Source organism: Oncorhynchus mykiss, chromosome 5 (genome assembly GCF_013265735.2).
Source record: "Oncorhynchus mykiss isolate Arlee chromosome 5, USDA_OmykA_1.1, whole genome shotgun sequence".
Taxonomy (NCBI): Eukaryota; Metazoa; Chordata; class Actinopteri; order Salmoniformes; family Salmonidae; genus Oncorhynchus; species Oncorhynchus mykiss.
The window spans coordinates 40,693,909-40,710,570 of NC_048569.1; the positions used below are offsets into that span (position 1 = coordinate 40,693,909).

Here is a 16,662-nt window from a genome sequence, read left to right on the forward strand (position 1 = left end):
ATACTGCACTCAAACTGTCATCGTGTACTGTAAGACCCGTGAAACGTGTCTCTAAACCGCCCGAGAAGTGAAAAAATACACGGTAGCAGCGTGTAGGTGTTATTACTAGTATACATGTTTTATCTTGTCAAATATAATAATATATGCCATTGAGCAGACGCTTTTATCTAAAGTGACTTACAGTCAGGTGTGCACGCATTTTACGTACAGTGGCCCCAGGAATCAAACTCACAATCCTGTTGTTGCAAGCACCATGCTCTACCAACTGAGCCATACAGGACTAATAACTGCTGCGCTTAGCAAGATGTCCGAATTCTGATTTAGTCATGTTCTTTTCACCCATCAACTTCTTTTGAATGAGTTGTGACAACGTTTCTTTCTCGTAGCACCTTATACACCATGCTATATAGCAAAGAATCTTAGCATCACATGTAATGCTATGTTCCCATTTCCACAAGTTTCGTGGCCATATGAATGTAATCTCACAGTGCCCATGTGGTTTGAGGAAAGTGTAGAGTTGCCGTGCTAGTGCATAGCCAACTGTAGTAGAACTGTGTCCAAATGAATAGCTATACAACTGGGCCTCACCCTGAATGAGCTAGAATAATATGAATTATATACCCAGACTAAAGTAAACAATAGAACTAATCCATAGCCTGAGAAACAGCCCAAACTAAACATATTACAAGTGTTTTCTCACTTGAGCATAACCATTGTGGACATGAGAACAAACTTATTCATCACCCAAATCAAATTTTACAAACGTATTCATCAACTTCAATTAGAACAAGAATGTCTCAACAAGATTTTTCGGGATCCACCCTGAGCTCCCTCCCAGACAGGAAATGTAATGTCCTATTGCAGTCTATTTTCATACTGCATGGTGGTTAGTACTGTAAAAGAGTGGGCGAGATTTATTTCTCTCTGCTGGTAAGGTGGCAACAATATTCTTAAGAGTTGTTGCACTCCTAAATTCTAGTTAAAAGTAGTGTTCTGCTGAATCTACTGAACAAGATGCATACTGTTTAGGACATAAAGAAGAAGATTGGGTGTACGGTAAACCATCAACACTCTACAAAGGAGACAATACAACTACTGTAACAATAACACGGACAGTTGAAGGTCAAATAAGTGTCTTTCTAATTGAATATATAAAGTCCGCAAATACATCCAAGCAATCGTCTGGTGAGGTGGGCTGTTGGTGGCGTGTCTGTCTGCTGATCAGTGGACCCATGGAATTACGTCCTGGGTTCCAGGAAGTGAAGCATGCTGTAGAGGTAAAATAAGAGACAGGAAGAATGGCAGTCCAGTCACTGTGGAAACTGGGGGTGGAAACCATGAATATTGCATACACCTCAACCAGCACCTATGTGGGATCAGAGAAAACAATGACCTAAGATTGACTACTTCAGACGAGTACAGTACTTTGGTGACCTTCACAATAACAGACCTCGCACTGGGAGGAGATTACAGTTCAACATCTAGTTTTGATTTACATTTGGTTGCCATTCTTCCTGTCTCTTTGTCAACTAACGTGAATTCAACATGAAATCAACTAAATAATTCACCATGTCATTGGATTAAGGTTAAAAATTGGGTGAAAAAAAGACGAAATTCCCTTAGGTTGATGACTTTTTAAAAATCCAATCAGTATTCCACGTTGAATTTTTTGTTGTTGAAATGACCTGGAAACAACATTGATTCAGCCAGTTTTTGCTGTTGTTTTTTCATGAAAATATTGTTATTTTTCTGTGAAGATTTACAGATTTCCTTGCAGAGGCCGAAGAACAACAAGATTCAACATTCTAGACACTTTCAGGTTCTAGGGTGTCTAGGCTATTAACACAATTTCTATTGTTTTTCTCCAATACAAAATCATTAATTGTATTGTTTTTCAAAGTACATTTCAGTAGCTGTATGTCCTGTTCCGAGTATAAAAATACCATTTATGTAGACAAATGTCTGAAAGTATTTGTTTTGTGGTGTCGGTTCTTGGCCCAGATAGTTTCCTCAAGGCAAGAAGCATGGCTCCTCTGTTTTTACAGGGTTTCCACATGATTAATTGTATTATTCTTATTGTGCTTTCGGTTTATATTTCAACAGTAAAACCATTGGGTGTTTTACATTGTGACAACATCTGAGAGGGACACCAAACATATAAAGCTGGATTCCCATATACCGCACAATATATTTCTCTGGTTATTTACTTAAATAACTGTACACTGACTTTGTAGAATAATCCGAACAATGCATATGCTATACAACAGTTATGTGCCAATGTATGTGACAGGGCTTGACCTCGAATCAGTACAGAGCAGGTATGCTGCTCATACTTGTTTCATTCAACTTCTTTATCCCCAGACATACTTTGACATGAAATGGTTTGGGATACACACTATATATGCAAAAGTATGTGGACGCCCCTTCAAATGAGTGGATTTGGCACAGAGCCCTGACCTCAACCCCATCGAACACCTTTGGGATGAATTGGAACGCTGACTACGAGCCAGGCCTAATCCCCCAACATCAGTGCCCGACCTCAATAACGCTCTTGTTTGTGGCTGAATAGAAGCAAGTCCCTGCATCAATGTTCCTGCATCAATGTTCCAACTTCTTGTGGAAAGCCTTCCCAGAAGAGTGGAGGCTGTTATAGCAGCAAGGAGGTGACCAACTCCATATTAATGCCCATGATTTTGGAATGGGATATTCGTCGAGCAGGTGTCCACATATTTTAGTCTAGGTTATGGCAAATAGCTCTATCTCAGACAAATTGCCTTTGACTTCATTCATACTCTCCCACTTGCAAAAAATAACTGAGGACGGACTTAGTGTAGAAATCTAAAGAGATGGTCCACGTCTGTTTATTTCTCCATGTTCTGTTCATTTTGAGTAGGGCTTTTGATTTTGTCATATAAACTCAGCACTAAAAGAAACGTCCCTTTTTCAGGACCCTGCCTTTCAAAGATAATTTGTAAAAATCCAAATGACTTCACAGATTTTCATTGTAAAGGGTTTAAACACTGTTTCCCATACTTCAATGAACCATAAACAATTAATGAACATGCACCTGTGGAACAGTCGTTAAGACATTAACTACTTACAGACGGTAGGCAATTAAGGTCACAGTTATGAAAACTTAGGACACTAAAGAGGCCTTTCTACTGACTGAAAAACACCAAAAGAAAGATGCCCTGGGTCCCTGCTCATCTGCGTGAATGATCAAGGAGGCATGCAAGGAGGCATGAGGACTGCAGATGTGGCCAATAAATTGCAATGTCCGTACTGTGAGATGCCTAAGACAGTGCTAAAGGGAGACAGGACGGACAGCTGATCGTCCTCGCAGTGGCAGACCACGTGTAACAACACCTGCACAGGATCGGTACATCCGAACATCACACCTGCGGGACATGTACAGGTTAGCAACAACAACTGCCCGAGTTACACCAGGAAAGCACCATCCCTCCATCAGTGCTCACACTGTCTGCAATATGCTGAGAGAGGCTGGACTGGGGGCTTGTAGGTCTGTTGTAAGGCAGGTCCTCACCAGACCTGACCGGCAACAATGTCGCCTATGGGCAGAAACCCACCGTCGTTGGTCCAGACAGGACTGGCAAAAAGTGTTCTTCTCTGACGAGTCGCGGTTTTGTCTCACCAGGGGTGATGGTCGGATTCGTGTTTATCGTCGAAGGAATGATCATTACACCGAGGCCTGTACTCTGGAGCGGGATCGATTTGGAGGTGGAGGGTCAGTCATGGTCTGGGGCGGTGTGTCACAGCATCATCGGACTGAGCTTGTCATCATTGCAGGAAATCTCGAAGCTGTGCGTTACAGGGAAGGCATCCTCCTCCCGCATGTGGTACCCTTGCTGTAGGCTCATCCTGACATGACTCTCCATCATGACATTGCCACCAGCCATACTGCTCGTTCTGTGTGTGATTTCCTGCAAGACAGGAATGTCAGTATCCTAACATGGCCAGCAAAGAGCCCGGATCTCAATCCCATTGAGCACGTCTGGGACCTGTTGGATTGGAGGGTGAGGGCTAGGGACATTCCCCCCAGAAATGTCCGGGAACTTTCAGGTGCCTTGGTGGAAGAATGGGGTAACATCTCACAGCAAGAACTGGCAAATCTGGTGCAGACCATGAGGAAGAGATGCACTGAAGTATTTAATGCAGCTGGTGGCCACACCAGATACTGACTGTTACTTTTGATTTTGACCCCCCCTTTGTTCAGGGACACATTATTCCATTTTTGTTAGTCACATGTCTATGGAACTTGCCCAGTTTATGTCTCAGTTGTTGAATCTTGTTCTGTTCATACAAATATTTACACATGTTAAGTTTGCTGAAAATTAACGCAGTTGACAGTGAGAGGATGTTTCTTTTTTTGCTGAGTTTAGTGAAGCAGTATGTTACATTTTTGACCATTTATAAAATAGATGATTTATTGACTTTCTCTTGGTGCAGTCCCACAGACTAGTTCGTCACAACTACAGTAATATGAAAGTTATGTCAAGTAACGTCACGACTTCCGCCGAAATCGGCCCCTCTCCTTGTTCGAGCGGTGTTCAGCGGTCGACGTCACCGATCTTCTAGCCATCACTGATCCATTTTTAATTTTCCATTGGTTTTGTCTTGTCTTCCATCACACCTGGTTCCAATCTCATCAATTACATGTTGTGTATTTAACCCTCTGTTTCCCCTCATGTCCTTGTCGGTGATTGTTTGATTGTATGTTTATGCAAGTTATGTGTTGGTGTGCGACAGGTTTTGTACCCACTTTGATTATTTTATGTATTTTGGTTTTTGGAGTTTCATTAACTTTTATTAAACGATTTTGTTTATTCCAAGTTCGTTCTCCTGCGCCTGACTTCCCTGCCACCAACACGCACCCATTACAAGTAATATGATCTCCTGTCTTTCAGCATGTCACACTGACTGTACATGTATGAATTTGGGAAAATTCCACCACCCAAACACTTATATAAACCTATGGGGGTTTATGGAGACATTATGAAGACATTATGCGGTTAACACAGGCTGACAAAATAGTAACACACACACACACTGTTAATGACTGCATTGAAAATGGGGTTGTCTGGGAGAGTTCTTGTCATAGTGGATATTCAACTCTCATCCACCACTTGGCCGCCTGTACCAGGTTCAGTAGCACTCTATTTGGATAGTCCATCTGTAGATGCTCTACAGACTATCTACAGACTAGCATTTTCAATTTACTTACCCTAACCTTAGTCAATATCCTAACCCAAACCTTAACCCTTATCCTAACCCTAAACGTAATCTTTACCCTAACCCTACAGTAGCCCTAAGGCTAACCTTAACCCTTATTCTAAACCTTATCCCCAACCTTAGCAAGCAGTTGCTTATCAACAGATTCTTGATAGTCCATCTGTAGATGCTCTACATACTATCTGGACTATCCAAATCTAGTCGGACCCTTGGTTCTTTCACTGTATGATAGTTAAGATAATACCACATTTACAGGCTTTGGGTCAACAGCAGGAAATTCCTCACTGTGAATCAGCCTGATAGAGACCACATCTGATCTCAGCTTACTATTAACACTCTTGTATATTTTTTTACGATAACAAAAATTGATGGCTTAATTAAATATTCCTGTTAAACACTACACAATCTGCAATGACTTTAAAGAATATTTCCAAACTAAATGACCACAGAACGGGATGGCCCGGGCCTAAGATGCATTTAACGACGTTGCTGCATGTCATTGAACACGGGTTCCACTTTAACGAATGACCTCAGCTTCATAAACTAATGCTGTGCATTATGGCTCACTTTCCCTGATTTCAGCTTTGCTTTAAGGCAGCCAAACCTGCCAGCTCTGCATTGACCAGACTAGGATTACAGTAAAGTCCTCAACATGCTCTATGGAGATCGTAAAAGTGGTTCTCCTAAATCTACTGCAGACTTTCCACAATGCAAAGTATATCAAGAATACGGGTCCTGTGATCCAGTGATGTGATATCCACATTGATAATGAATGGTGTGTTTCATGCCTGGTCTGGGACTGGTCCAAACACACTTTCTTTCTTTCTTTCTTTCTTTCTTTCTTTCTTTCTTTCTTTCTTTCTTTCTTTCTTTCTTTCTTTCTTTCTTTCTTTCTTTCTTTCTCTCTCTCTCTCACACTCACACACACACACACACAGCTTTTTCTATACTGTGTAGTAAATCAGATAATGATTGGCCTCGGGTGTCACGTAATGGGGAAGTTCTAAAATGTTCATGTCATTATTTGTGGTGTTGGTTGGGATCACTTCATTTGAATGGCATTGTTTGTTGATACGAACGTTGAAGTACACGCTCCAGAGACTATAGGTGTTGGGGTAATGATTGACTGGGAGAAAGTGTCTCATCTTGGGGTGGTGTTAGAGGTGTCTTGGTGTTCAGCTCCTGGTGAACCACTGGTTGATTTGACAGCCCGGGAATATCAGATATCTCAGTGAGAATTCCAGACACAACCTGAAGAAGATGGAACTGTTGTGACTTGACATCAAACCAGATGAAAACGTAGCAAATGCAACATGTTTCAACTTGACGCGTCCACTCTCACGCTTTCCAGACATCTGTCTGGGAGTTTCACTGTACATGTCTGATGTTGTGTGTTGTCTGCCTTTTTACAACATTCAGTTATACACGAATACACCCTAAATCATTCCACTGAACACCAAAGCCACTGGAGGCTATTTTATTATGATCATACCGTAGGAAATCAAGCTATAATGGATTACATTCAAAGTACTAAAGCAGACTCAACATGTAGCAATGCATACTCCAGCGAGTACGTCAGACACCTGTCAAACACTAACACAGGAATCCTGACAAGTTAATTGCAGGGTTAGGAGAGATAGTTTGACAAAGAAAGCAGTCAGGGGTGCTACCTTAGTCTCATACCTACTACTTTAGTGGGTCATATTTCAATGCTCTCTAACTTTTATGAGAAGTAATCATATTCTAGAATTCAGAGAATGCATACTGTGGGTGTCTGGAAGTTCTCTTCCTCAATGTGCACAAGGATTACTCCATATCCTTGCACTCTCCATACAATGTATATTTTCTATAAAATCTAAAGCAACATGTAAAGTGTTGGTTCCATGTTTCATGAGCTGAAATAAAAGATCACTAATTTGTTTACATCCCGGTTAGTGAGCATTTCTCCTTTGCCAAGATAATCCATCTACCTGACAGGTGTGGCATATCAAGAAGCTGATTAAACAGTATGATCATTACACATGTGCACCTTGTGCTGGGGGACAATAAAAAGCCACTCTAAAATGTGCAGGTTTGTCACACAACACAATGCAAAAGATGTCTCAAGGTTTGAGGGAGCGTACAATTGGCATGCTGACTGCAGGACTGTCCACCAGACCTGCACATCCGGCTTCTTCACCTGCGGGATTGTCTGAGGGTGTGCTGAGGATTATTTCTGTCTGTAATAAAGCCCTTTTGTGGGGAAAAACAAATTCTGATTGGCTGGGCCTGGCTCCCCAGTGGGTGGGCCTGGCTCCCCAGTGGGTGGGCCTGGCTCCCCAGTGGCTGGGCCTGGCTCCCCAGTGGGTGGGCCTGGCTCCCCAGTGGGTGGGCCTGGCTCCCCAGTGGCTGGGCCTGGCTCCCCAGTGGGTGGGCCTGGCTCCCCAGTGGCTGGGCCTGGCTCCCCAGTGGGTGGGCCTGGCTCCCCAGTGGGTGGGCCTGGCTCCCCAGTGGGTGGGCCTGGCTCCCCAGTGGGTGGGCCTGGCTCCCCAGTGGGTGGGCCTGGCTCCCCACGGCTACGCCCCTGCCCAATCATGTGAAATCTATAGATTAGGGCCTCATGAATTTATTTCAGTTGACTGATTTCCTTATATGAACTTTAACTCAGTAAAATCTTTGAAATTGTTGCATGTTGTGTTTATATTTTTGTTCAGTATATATTATTTTCTTTACAACCTTTCATTTATCAGATTAAAATGGGTATACCAGTAGTGATAGTCTAGCTTCACAGATAATGGCACTGAGTCGCAGAGTCACCCAGTAAAAAGAAGACTGAGGGTCAAAATGAGTCCAAACTTATCTTCCCAAGAAACATGCTGATTGGGGTGTAGAATTGTGATGTTAATGCTGGCTAATGATGTCTTGCATTGAGGCCAATGGAGATGGGAGAATATGTCCTCTCTCTACACTGTTAAATATACATGAATGTATTGATTCACTTAACACTTCCACCTCCACTTTGACTTTGGCTCTTCTTTGACTGTGGCTTAAGGACGAAGTGATGTTAGTGTGTATTACCTTACAGACCCACATGAAAGTTTTTGTACTTCAACCCTGGTTCAGATGCTGAAACATCCTTAACTAGTAATAAAGCCAGTATCTCAACATTTAGTGTTTTCTAACGTCATGTGACTGTAAGCACTGTCATGTATTTGATCTCAATTTCACAGGGCTTGTGTCCTCAGTTTATTTCTGTAACAATACAGGATATGTGTTTTTTTTCCTTCCTCTGCCTTGTCGATTGGTGAATGTTTGCATTGAGTGGCCACACTAACCACAGGAAGAGTGGGAGAGGATAGGTGGGACAGAAGTGGTAAACCTCATGACATCACAAGGCACAAGCCCTGCTTCCATTGGCTGGAGCTGGAGGCAGCTGGGTTTATAAGCCAACCAGCAGCCTCCGTTCAGCAGCATCCCATCCACATCCAAACTGAACTGTGCTGTTCCTCCTCTGGCATCCAAGAGAATAGTGAGCAGCTCTCCACTCATCCTGACTGACTAGTGTAGTGCTATCCTGTGGATTCTCTGACGAACAAATCCAGGTAAAAACAACATGGCTTATCACTGATATTGGTGCTCAGGTGCACAGATGTTATTGATTATTTTTGGAAACTGAAGGAGGTATCACATAGACAATGTAACTATGGCGGAGTACATTCTGACATTGACATGTCATGCATGTGCTTTGTGCACATTAAGAAATTAAAGTTTAGCCCGTCTACATGCATAATCCTCTCCCGTAAAAAGCTCAAAGAAAATCGTGGGGAATGTTATTACATTTTGTGCAAAGATTGAAAAAGCTAGTTAATTTCAGCACTTAGATAGTAAAATAATACCCTTTCAATGCCTAAATGCTTTGTACATTTGGGGCTTTTTATGTAAATGAGAATAAATGCATTATGGTTAGTGGCAAATTCATAATTCACCAGGAAAGAGAGCTTGGTGATCTGTTGTGATAGTAAATATTTCTGGTAACCTGATAGATAGAGTCAGCTCAATCATAAACTAGGTTTTATAGTGTTGGAATGATGAACGTGACAGCAGGAAGAGGAAGCTCTGGCCTCAGCTCTCAAACCCACAGCTAATTTATTGTCAACTAGTTGACTCCTATGTTCCAAGACTAAACCACAGCATTTAAGTGCTGCTGTGAGAACAAATAATAATAACAGCAAAAGTGAAAGGCTGGATTAGTTACTTCTGAAGTCAGATCTCATCTACACACAACATCCTCTGGGCATCCCTAGTAGTATCTCTCGCCTCCGTCACACTTCCATCTGTCAACACCACAAATTTAAGGGCTCTTCATTCTGGAACCCAAAGATCAAATGACAAAGTAGAGTTGGCTTCCAAAATAAAGCTGAGGGGCGTTCATCATGTTCCCCGCCTCCCTGGACCGACTGTGGTCTTCCAGACTTCCACTTTTAACTTAGGGAATTATACACTATGCAGAGATCATTATAGGTATAGCTAAAACACTGCCTACTTGATGTAATGTTGTTCTAGCTGAGAGTAGCTCAGCTGGAAAACAAGGGAGACGCATGGGGGTAGGATAGCTAGGCTAGGCTGGATGTCATTAGCTGGGAGCGAAGCCCACGTTGTCTGCCAACGGTTAGGGACTGACTTTAAAATGAGTGCACTTCCGCCAGAGTTCCTCCACTTAGCCATGGTGGAGACTCATCATGGCCCATGGTTAATTCTCCCTGTATACTAATCAAGTATTTAATGGTTTAACCATTACAAAGCAGGACTTCACAGGCAATTTGCAGTCTAACTGCCTCCCATCCAGGCATTTCTGCTGTAATTGAAAAGAATGGATCACATTTTCAGTTTAAAAGGGAGTTAAATGTAGCTAACATACTGTACAGCTTTCAACACAGTCTGTATCTTCAGTTCACATAATTTTGCTGGATTCTCTCTCGTTTCAGATACACATTGTGACAATGAAGGCTGCAATAGTTTTCGCCCTGCTCTTTGCAACGGTCCTCTGTCGCCCGGTGAAACGCTCATCCAGCAGCAGTTCAGAGAGCTCAGAGGAAGTGGTGAGTGTTCCTCTCATATGAGAACAATATACGTTGACAGACAATGCGAACGGACAGACAGACGTGTGCTTGGTATCAACTTAAATGTATGTTCATGGGCCTCCCGAGTGGTGCAGCGGTCTAAGGTGTCTCTACAGACCCGGGTTCAATCCCAGCCTGTGTCATAACTGGGAATCCCATAGGGACCGTGCACAATTGGCCCAGCTTCATCCGGATTAGGGGTTTGGCAGGGGGGGTGCTTTACTTGGCTCATCACACACTAGCGACTCCTTGTGGAAGGCCGGACACCTGCAGGCTGACTTCGGTGGTCAGTTGGTGCAGCTGGCTTCTGGGTTAAGCGGACGGGTGTTAAGAAGCGCGGTTTGGCGGGTTATGTTTCGGAGGACGCATGGCTCGACCTTCGCCTCTCCCAAGCCCGTTGGAGAGTTGCAGCGATGAGACAGGGGAGAAATTGGGGAGAAAAAGGGGGTAAAAATTGTGAATAAATAAATGAATATTCATGTTGGCAGGTTAAACCAGCTCCGGTGCTTCGGAAAGCCCTAGTAGATCTCACCCAGGTTGCATCTGTACAGGTAAGAAAGAGCATGTTCACCTTATTTCAGGGTACATTACTTTATAATCTGTATGTGGATTGAAATGTATACATTTGTCCTATAGGGAAAACTGCAATAAATATGACAGTTGTTATTGAACTCTTTTTAATGCTGCGGTTTTCTTGTAGAATGTGGGTGCTGGTACAGCATCAGACGAGAGCTCCGACGAAGATGAAACAGAAGTAAAACATCATTCTGTTGTACCATAATTAAGCAATAAGGCCCGAGGAGGTGTGGTATATGGCCAATATACCATGGACACAGCCCTTAGCCGTGGTATATTGGCCGTATACCACAAACCCTAGGTGCCTTATTGCTATTATAACCTGGTTACCAACGTAATTAGAGCAGTAAAAATAAATGTTTTGTCATACCCATGGTATACGGTCTGATATACCACAGCTGTCAGCCAATCAGCATTCAGGGTTTGAACCACCCAGTTTATAATGTAGCATAAGATGCTAAATCCCTCTTACACCTGATATAGTTGTCTCTATCTGTACTTGTTGATGACATGCTGATGGGTCCTGTTTTTCTATTATCCAGGGAGCTGATCCTACATCAGACCCAACAGTGGACAGCACATCATCGACAGACAGTGCAGACAGTGACGAAAGCAAGGACAGCACAGGCAGCACAGACAGTGATGTAATACACCAAGTATAAAACTATTCATATGTAGGATATATTGAGTCACATTGTCACGTGTAGTTACGGCTCCAGTAAGTCTAAAGGACCACACAGACTGTAGTTTATAGTTCAAGGAAGACGTCTAGGTAACCTTGACAGACAGGAGCGTTCACTAAGCTCTTATTTTAACTTCACATCTTATGAAGGTGATGTTGTGATGTGTTTTCAGGACACAGAGGAGTCAGAGTCCGGGGAGGCAGACACCACCGCTGCCCCTCCCACCGCGGAGCCCAATGTTGAGCCCACCCTGGCTCCCACCGAGGCCCCCATCTACGACGACGGACGCGGGGACAGCATGGGCTACCCCGGTGACTACAAGAAGTCCATCTATGTAGATACCAACAACATCGAGAAGGGACCCTCCCCATACAAATATTATGGAAAGATGGACGAGGGCATGTATGCTGGCAAGAAGGTGTCCGTCTATGACACCGGGCTCGGAAACGAGATTGAGAAGACGCTGACCGTGTTCAAGGTACATTTGTCTCTCCTCTGTTAGAATTTTCCAGCTAAAACGCACAGGCATTATTTCCTTCCATTTAGTTGTAAGAATTGTCTCTAAACATCCTTCCATCACCTCTCTCTAGGCCCTGCAGGTGCATGATTTGATGGAAGAGGACACCAGCACCCCCGAGGTGGAGAGCCAGGGTTTGGATGTCTCCAGCGGGACAGCCGAGGAGCCCAGCCTGCGCCAAGCGCACGTCGATGAAGCCAGCCAGGACACCGGTCCCTCTGAGAGCCCCGAGAGCCAAGGAGCTGAGAGCCTGGAGGAGGAAGAGGCAGAGAGTGCCAGCGCTAGCGCCAGTGATGTGACTAGTGAGAGCACCAGTAGCGCTAGCAGCGACGGCACCAGCGAGAGCACTAGCGCCAGTGATGAGACTGACAGCAGCAACAGCAGTGAGGAGGCTACAGCCACGCCCGGGGCGGCAGACAGCGACGAGAGCCAGGAGAGTGACAGCAACTCGGCTGAGGAGGCGGCCACAGAGGCTACCATAGATACCGACGCTCCCGTTGTCATAGTTGCCTAGTAAAGGCCTGTCTCTCTCATCCTGCTGCTGTCGACAGTGAAGAATGCTACCAGGACCAGGACGGTGCTCTATGACCTTACATTAGGAGGTCAGAACAGAGAGAATAACAAACAGACGGCCCTTAAGGTCTAATACAGTACATCAATACCTGATTAGAGCAATACTAGCCAACACATCAGGACATACAGAACAGTAAATGTTTTCAATTGCACAATTATTTACACTACATGTTGTTTGTCCCATTTTTACTGTATGTATAATGTATCGTTTCTAAATAATTTCCTTTTTTTCATAAAACGCATGGTGGGTCTGTTATTTCACATTTGTATACTTTGTTGTATCTACTGAGCCATTGATCTCTGTGTATAGTACTATGCAGAGACTCATACATTACGAGCTAAATTACAGACTCAGCATTCACAGTTGTGTTCACCAGAGAAAGAGACTAGACACACAGTATTCTTTATGACATGAGGGCCCTCCTAAACCACACTCCATCACACACCATCCTTCAGTTCATTCTGAGCTGAAATATGAACAAAAGGCCCTGTCACAGTCAACGTCTCATTCCTTACCCGAATGTCTCATCTAATGAGCTGTTGCCTCAGTCAGGAGGAAGACAGAGTTCATAAGAAGCTATGAACTCTTAGCAGTGTAGCACAGCAGATAACCACACGAGAGTGGAATGGATAACACCACTGTCAAATCAAATCACATCAAATTTGATTTGTCACATACACATAGTTAGCAGATGTTAATGCGAGTGTAGCAAAATGCCTGTGCTTCTAGTTCCGACCATGCAGTAATATCTAACAAGTAATCTAACCTAACAATTTCACAACAACTACTTTATACACACACAAGTGTAAAGGAATGAATAAGAATATGTACATAAAAATATATGAATGAGTGATGGCCGAACGGCATAGGCAAGATGCAGTAGATGGTATAGAGTACAGTATATACATATGAGATGAGTAATGTAGGGTATGTAAACATTATATAAAGTGGCACTGTTTAAAGTGGCTAGTGATACATTTATTACATCAATGTCCATTATTAAAGTGACTAGAGATGAGTCAGTATGTTGGCAGCAGCCACTCAATGTCCTGGAGGGCAGGTAGTTTGCCCCAGGTGATGCGTTGTGCAGACCTCACTACCCTCTGGAGAGCCTTACGGTTGTGGGCGCAGCAGTTGCCGTACCAGGCGGTGATACTCTCGATTGTTCATCTGTAAAAGTTTGTGAGTGTTTTTGATGACAGGCCAAATTTTTCAGCCTCCTGAGGTTGAAGAGGCGCTGCTGATGTTGTATAGGTGTTTTGTTGACATTGAGTATGAGGTTATTTTCCTGACACCACACTCCGAGGGCCCTCACCTCCTCCCTGTAGACCGTCTCGTCGTTGTTGGTAATCTACCACTGTAGTGTCGTCTGCAAACTTGTTGTTACCTACCCTCACCACCTGGGCGTGGCCCATCAGGAAGTCCAGGACCCAGTTGCACAAGGCGGGGTTGAGACCCAGGGTCTTAAGCTTAATGACGAGTTTGGAGGGCACTATGGTGTTAAATCCTGAGCTGTTGTCAATGAACAGCATTCTTACATAGCTATTCCTCTTGTCCAGATAGGTTAGGGCAGTGTGCAGTGTGATTGTGATTGCGTCGTCTGTGGACCTATTGGGGCGGTCTAGGGTGTCAGGTAGGGTGGAGGTGATATGGTTTAAATGTTTTACTCAGGTTGGCTGCAGTGAAGGAGAGCCCACAGGTTTTGGTAGTGGGCCATGTCAGTGGCACTGTGTTGTCCTCAAAGCGAGCAAAGAAGTTGTTTAGTATGTTGACTAATAAAAACACTGTGAAACCAAAAAGTAAAACATTTCTTTTGTAGAAATTACATTGTCAGAACATAACACTTTTACTCATAATTCATATACAGTGGGGAGAACAAGTATTTGATACACTGTCTGTAATTTTTTATCATAGGTACACTTCAACTGTGTGAGACGGAAAATCCAGAAAATCACATTGTATGATTTTTAAGTAATTAATTTGCATTTTATTGCATGACATAAGTATTTGATACATCAGAAAAGCAGAACTTAATATTTGGTACAGAAACCTTTGTTTGCAATTACAGAAGATCATACATTTTCTGTAGTTCTTGACCAGGTTTGCACACACCGCAGCAGGGATTTTGGCCCACTCCTCCATACAGACCTTCTCCAGATCCTTCAGGTTTCGGGGCTGTCGCTGCGCAATACGGACTTTCAGCTCCCTCCAAAGCTTTTCTATTGGGTTCGGGTCTGGAGACTGGCTTGGCCACTCCAGGACCTTGAGATGCTTCTTACGGAGCCACTCCTTAGTTGCCCTGGCTGTGTGTTTTGGGTCGTTGTCATGCTGGAAGACCCAGCCACGACCCATCTTCAATGCTCTTACTGAGGGAAGGAGGTTGTTGGCCAAGATCTCACGATACATGGCCCCATCCATCCTCCCCTCAATACGGTGCAGTCGTCCTGTCCCCTTTGCAGAAAAGCATCCCCAAAGAATGATGTTTCCACCTCCATGCTTCACGGTTGGGATGGTGTTCTTGGGATTGTACTCATCCTTTTTCTTCCTCCAAACACAGCGAGTGGAGTTTAGACCAAAAAGCTCTATTTTTGTCTCATCAGACCACATGACCTTCTCCCATTCCTCATCTGGATCATCCAGATGGTCATTGGCAAACTTCAGACGGGCCTGGACATGCGCTGGCTTGAGCAGGGGGACCTTGCGTGTGCTGCAGGATTTTAATCCATGACGGCGTAGTGTGTTACTAATGGTTTTCTTTGAGACTGTGGTCCCAGCTCTCTTCAGGTCATTGACTAGGTCCTGCCGTGTAGTTCTGGGCTGATCCCTCCCCTTCCTCAGGATCATTGATGCCCCACGAGGTGAGATCTTGAATGGAGCCCCAGACCGAGAGTGATTGACCGTCATCTTGAACTTCTTCCATTTTCTAATAATTGCGCCAACAGTTGTTGCCTTCTCACCAAGCTGCTTGCTTATCGTCTTGTAGCCCATCCCAGCCTTGTGCAGGTCTACAATTTAGCCCTGAGCCCTACACAGCTCTCTGGTCTTGGCCATTGTGGAGAGGTTGGAGTCTGTTTGAGTGTGTGGACAGGTGTCTTATATAGGTAACGAGTTCAAACAGGTGCAGTTACAGTGCCTTGCGAAAGTATTCGGCCCCCTTGAACTTTGCGACCTTTTGCCACATTTCAGGCTTCAAACATAAAGATATAAAACTGTATTTTTTTGTGAAGAATCAACAACAAGTGGGATGCAATCATGAAGCGACATTTATTGGATATTTCAAACTTATATATTATATATATAAATATTGAAATGGAAGGAGTATCAGACCACTGCAAATCTACCAAGACCTGGCCGTCCCTCTAAACTTTCAGCTCATACAAGGAGAAGACTGATCAGAGATGCAGCCAAGAGGCCCATGATCACTCTGGATGAACTGTAGAGATCTACAGCTGAGGTGGGAGACTCTGTCCATAGGACAACAATCAGTCGTATATTGCACAAATCTGGCCTTTATGGAAGAGTGGCAAGAAGAAAGCCATTTCTTAAAGATATCCATAAAAAGTGTTGTTTAAAGTTTTCCACAAGCCACCTGGGAGACACACCAAACATGTGGAAGAAGGTGCTCTGGTCAGATGAAACCAAAATTGAACTTTTTGGCAACAATGCAAAACGTTATGTTTGGCGTAAAAGCAACACCCTGAACACACCATCCCCACTGTCACACATGGTGGTGGCAGCATCATGGTTTGGGCCTGCTTTTCTTCAGCAGGGACAGGGAAGATGGTTGGAGCCAAATACAGGACCATTCTGGAAGAAAACCTGATGGAGTCTGCAAAAGACCTGAGACTGGGACAGAGATTTGTCTTCCAACAAGACAATGATCCAAAACATAAAGCAAAATCTACAATGGAATGGTTCAAAAATAAACATATCCAGGTGTTAGAATGGCCAAGTCAAAGTCCA

At 43.8% G+C, this 16,662-nt stretch overlaps 1 protein-coding gene across 1 annotated transcript; it reads left to right on the forward strand.

The window, feature by feature from the left end:
• The first annotated feature begins 8,698 nt into the window (after nucleotides 1-8,698).
• spp1 (secreted phosphoprotein 1) lies at nucleotides 8,699-12,936 on the forward strand. The gene is made up of 7 exons (XM_021602864.2): nucleotides 8,699-8,831; nucleotides 10,215-10,328; nucleotides 10,838-10,900; nucleotides 11,050-11,103; nucleotides 11,468-11,569; nucleotides 11,781-12,086; nucleotides 12,199-12,936. The coding sequence occupies exons 2-7, from the start codon at nucleotides 10,230-10,232 to the stop codon at nucleotides 12,637-12,639; spliced, it is 1,065 nt and encodes a 354-aa protein (XP_021458539.2). The 5' UTR covers nucleotides 8,699-8,831; nucleotides 10,215-10,229; the 3' UTR covers nucleotides 12,640-12,936.
• Nucleotides 12,937-16,662: the final 3,726 nt, after the last annotated feature.

Bases quoted from the DNA above. Each gene is read 5' to 3' on its own strand.
- spp1 (XM_021602864.2), top strand. From the start codon at position 10,230: ATGAAGGCTGCAATAGTTTTCGCCCTGCTCTTTGCAACGGTCCTCTGT. The intron at 10,901-11,049 runs GTAAGAAAGAGC...GTTTTCTTGTAG, and splicing joins CCCAGGTTGCATCTGTACAG to AATGTGGGTGCTGGTACAGC. The intron at 12,087-12,198 runs GTACATTTGTCT...ACCTCTCTCTAG, and splicing joins AGACGCTGACCGTGTTCAAG to GCCCTGCAGGTGCATGATTT.